The 3,738-nt window shown below is 47.7% G+C and overlaps 1 protein-coding gene across 1 annotated transcript in view; it reads right to left on the bottom strand.

Annotated features, from left to right (window-relative positions):
- Positions 1-3,738, bottom strand: part of tgfbi (transforming growth factor, beta-induced) — a gene marked incomplete in the record, with an annotated part of 24,574 nt that overhangs the window by 4,279 nt on the left and 16,557 nt on the right. The window contains 7 exon segments of the mRNA XM_014029552.1: positions 347-477; positions 585-721; positions 862-1,004; positions 1,086-1,223; positions 1,292-1,504; positions 1,576-1,717; positions 1,790-1,936. Coding sequence (XP_013885006.1) covers positions 347-477; positions 585-721; positions 862-1,004; positions 1,086-1,223; positions 1,292-1,504; positions 1,576-1,717; positions 1,790-1,936 — 1,051 coding nt within the window.

Below are 3,738 nucleotides of genomic sequence, written 5' to 3'. Positions count from 1 at the left end.
TACTTTTTCCCTGTGCCATTCCACATTATTACAAATAACTTCATTTCTGGACATTTATGGTTTGATTTCTTTGTATGTATGGATCACTTGGGTTGTTACTGACATCTGGCTCATGTAATTAGCAGTAATATATTTACTGAGAAAAATGGTGACGTGTTCAATACTTATTTTACCCGCTGTATTTCAATGAGGAACTCTTTTGTAAATAAAGCTAAAAAATAAAAAAGATATAATTACTAAAAGTCATCAGATGCTCTTCCTGCTCGAGCCGAACGTCTTGGTGTTTAACTGATTTTAAGCACAAAGTTGTTTGACTGCAACCTGTTTTAAACACCTCAGCACTCACGCATCAGGTTGCTGAGCTCGGCCTGCGGCAGTGCGCTGAACGCTTGGTTGGTGGGAGCGAAGAAGGTGAGCGCCCCCTGCTGGTTGAGCAGCTCCGTCAGGCCTGCAGTCTGGATGGCTCCAACCAGAAGGCTGGGGGAAGGAGAAACACCCTTTTCATTAATCAGTTGGGTGCTGCTGCAGATCCCTGCCTGTAGGGGGCAGACTGCAGACAGGAGACCCTGACCGAAGGGGCTCACCTGAAGCGATCGTCTGCCTTCAGGACGTCCATGACCGTCCCCATCGGAGGCGCGAGGACTTTGTCCACCGTGAACAAGGAGGCAAAGCGGCCGGTCTTGTCGTTGGCGGCGATGCAGGCGTTCTCGATGCACAGACTCTGCACAGAAACAGGTTCCAGCTCATCAGAACGAGGTTCCTCTGTTTGTACGGAGGAACTAAAGACATGGGTCCAGATCAGCGAGGTTCTCTGAGGACGGGCATCAGAAACCTAGGAGGAGACGTAACAACGTTTCCTACATTTCTGTAGACGAGGACCCGCAGTTGGAGGCCCCCCAGGGTCTCCAGCTCCTGACCGTGGTACAGAGACTTGGAGGACAGCTGCTCCTTCAGGATGTGGTTGGTCATCAGCTTCTTCATCTCAGGAGTCATCGTCACGCTTCCTGTTGGGAGACGCAAGCAGGCAGATGCGTTAAACACACCTGCTTCCTGTCTGTCTACGAGCGTCGAAGGTGGAGCGTTACCTTTGAAGGCCTCGTTCAGGGGAGCCAGCATGGTCAGAGCCTCCGACCCCGTCAGGTGCGGGGAGAGGCCAGCATCCACGAACAATCTGGTTGCAGTGGAAACAGTTGAGCCTTCGGCCAGCTCCAGAAGAGTTTTGGCTGCAGACGACAAGTTATTACTGCTCATTCGATGGAAATACGACACGGCGAGGCTGCAGAGTGAGTACCTGAGTCTGGGATGAGCAGCTCGTTGATGTAGTGGATGACTCCGTTGGTTCCCAGTTGGTCCTTCTTGGTGACGACGGCCTTCCCATTCAGAGTCATCTGGTCTCCGTCACAGCCGACCTCCAGCGAGGTGCCCTGCAGGGTCTCCATGGAGGACCCCGACACGATGGACTCGGCACACTGCAGGTGCTTCAGGATGTGGAAGTTCAGCAGGTCTGGATGAGGGAGACGGGTGAACTTAAGGGTTCTGAGTAGATAGAAAGATGTCAAACGGACCGGTGGTCACCTTTTAGAGCCACTGGGTCTCCCAAGATCCTGTTCAGGGTCTCTTGAGGAATCTTCTGAAAGGCGTCGTTGGTGGGAGCAAAGATGGTGTACTGACCTTCGCTCTCCAGCAGGGTGGTCAGGCCTGCAGCAGCGAAGGCCGCCTACAGGAAAAGAAAGATGGACGTCACGCCGTAAACACAGGAAGTCACTAATCCGCGGTTTRGTTTACTTACACGCAACGTTTCCAGGTCTTCATCGATGTCGATGATGGTCTGCATGTCGCTGGAGATGGCGGTGATGACGCGGTCGATGACGTGCACGATGCCGTTGGTGGCGTGTTGGTCAGGTTTGATGAGGCGTGCACAGTTTACCGTTATAATCTAAGAGACACGGAGCTGAGATGTTAATTGTGTGAATGTTTAAGCATTGGTATTATTGAGATGATTCTTTTGTGTGTGTGTGTAGCGGTATGAGTTCGATGACCTGTAGTGGTGTGCCTTTGATGACGTGTAGTGTGCCTTTGATGACGTGTAGTGTGCCTTTGATGACGTGTAGTGTGCCTTTGATGATGTGTAGTGTGCCTTTGATGATGTGTAGTGTGCCTTTGATGATGTGTAGTGTGCCTTTGAAGACGTGTAGTGTGCCTTTGATGATGCGTAGTGTGCCTTTGATGGCATGTCACGGTGTGCCGTTGATAGCAGTGTGCCTTTGATGATGTGTAGTGTGCCTTTGATGATGTGTAGTGTGCCTTTGATGATGTGTTGCAGTGTGTTTCTGACATGTAGCAGTGTGTGTTTGACATGTAGCGGTGTGTTTCACATGTAGCAGTGTGTGTTTCACATGTAGCAGTGTGTGTTTGACATTTAGCAGTGTGTTTGACATTGAAGTGAATATTGCAATGACAGAAGGTGTGTTATCTTCTTTACAATCATTAGTCACAAACCTATGTATTAGTAGAATGCATGAGTGTTTATTACAAGACATAATTGTGTGATATGTAGAAAAAGGGATGAATCAATAGAAAATGCTGTAATTTAAAGTACAACAGGCTGCATGTAGATACAGACTGTGTCTCAGAAGCCTACAGAGACCGACGGTGTTCAAGCCTCAGCTGTCAGCCAGAAAGAACGACAGTGGAAAATCCCGTTTGAACTGACGAGGTTTGCCGATGCGGTCAGAAGGTCCAAATTCATGAGCCATGGAAAAGTCCCATCCAGAGGAGGTGTAAGAAAACTCCAGCAGGGGGTTTTGAGAATCATTTGTTAAATGGACAAGGCTCACTGTAGCAAGACAAATGAGGCCGTCAGATATGTGGAAAAACCCGCGCTTCGGCTAACATGTTAAGAGTCAAAGAGGGAAGATCACATTGGCTCAGATGTTACAAGAAATGCTAGGTAGCAGCGTTTTACGAGTGGACACTTCAAAAAGGCTGTGTGATCATATATCTATAACTGAAATGTGTTAAATTGAAGCTGTTTAAGAAGTAAAATGTATCTTTGATGTGCTGAACTGTACGTTAACCTAAATGAAACACAGACTGTGACTAACGTGAAACATTGTATGCATTCATTAAAACACACAGTTTTACGTTTTTTTAAAAACTGTAATTTTGAGTTTAGTTTTAAGCGTGTAAAAAACCTAGGGTCATGAAAAAGTGAAGACAATTGTGTCATAAGTTCGAAGATTGGACAACCACTAAGGGGCGCTCAGGAGTAGAAGGAAAACGGGAGGACCTCGCCGTGAGAAGACCGCCCGAAAGGAAGTACGAAGGAGGAGACGCCGTCTATGTGCGGTCTATGTAGCAGTGTGTGTTTGACATGTAGCAGTGTGTGTTTGACATGTAGCAGTGTGTGTTTGACATGTAGAGGTGTGTGTTTGACATGTAGAGGTGTGTGTTCGACATGTAGCGGTGTGTGTTCGTCATGTAGCGGTGTGTGTTTGACATGTAGAGGTGTGTGTTTGACATGTAGCAGAGTGTGTTTGACATGTAGCGGTGTGTGTTTGACATGTAGAGGTGTGTGTTTGACATGTAGCAGAGTGTGTTTGACATGTAGCGGTGTGTGTTTGACATGTAGAGGTGTGTGTTTGACATGTAGCAGAGTGTGTTTGACATGTAGCTGAGTGTGTTTGACATGTAGCAGTGTGTGTTTGACATGTAGCGGTGTGTGTTTGACATGTAGCG

This window comes from Austrofundulus limnaeus, unplaced genomic scaffold (assembly GCF_001266775.1).
Source record: "Austrofundulus limnaeus strain Quisiro unplaced genomic scaffold, Austrofundulus_limnaeus-1.0 Scaffold919, whole genome shotgun sequence".
Classification (NCBI taxonomy): domain Eukaryota; kingdom Metazoa; phylum Chordata; class Actinopteri; order Cyprinodontiformes; family Rivulidae; genus Austrofundulus; species Austrofundulus limnaeus.
The sequence above is the reverse complement of the archived record's forward strand: the minus strand, read 5'-3'. Positions and strand labels throughout refer to the sequence as shown.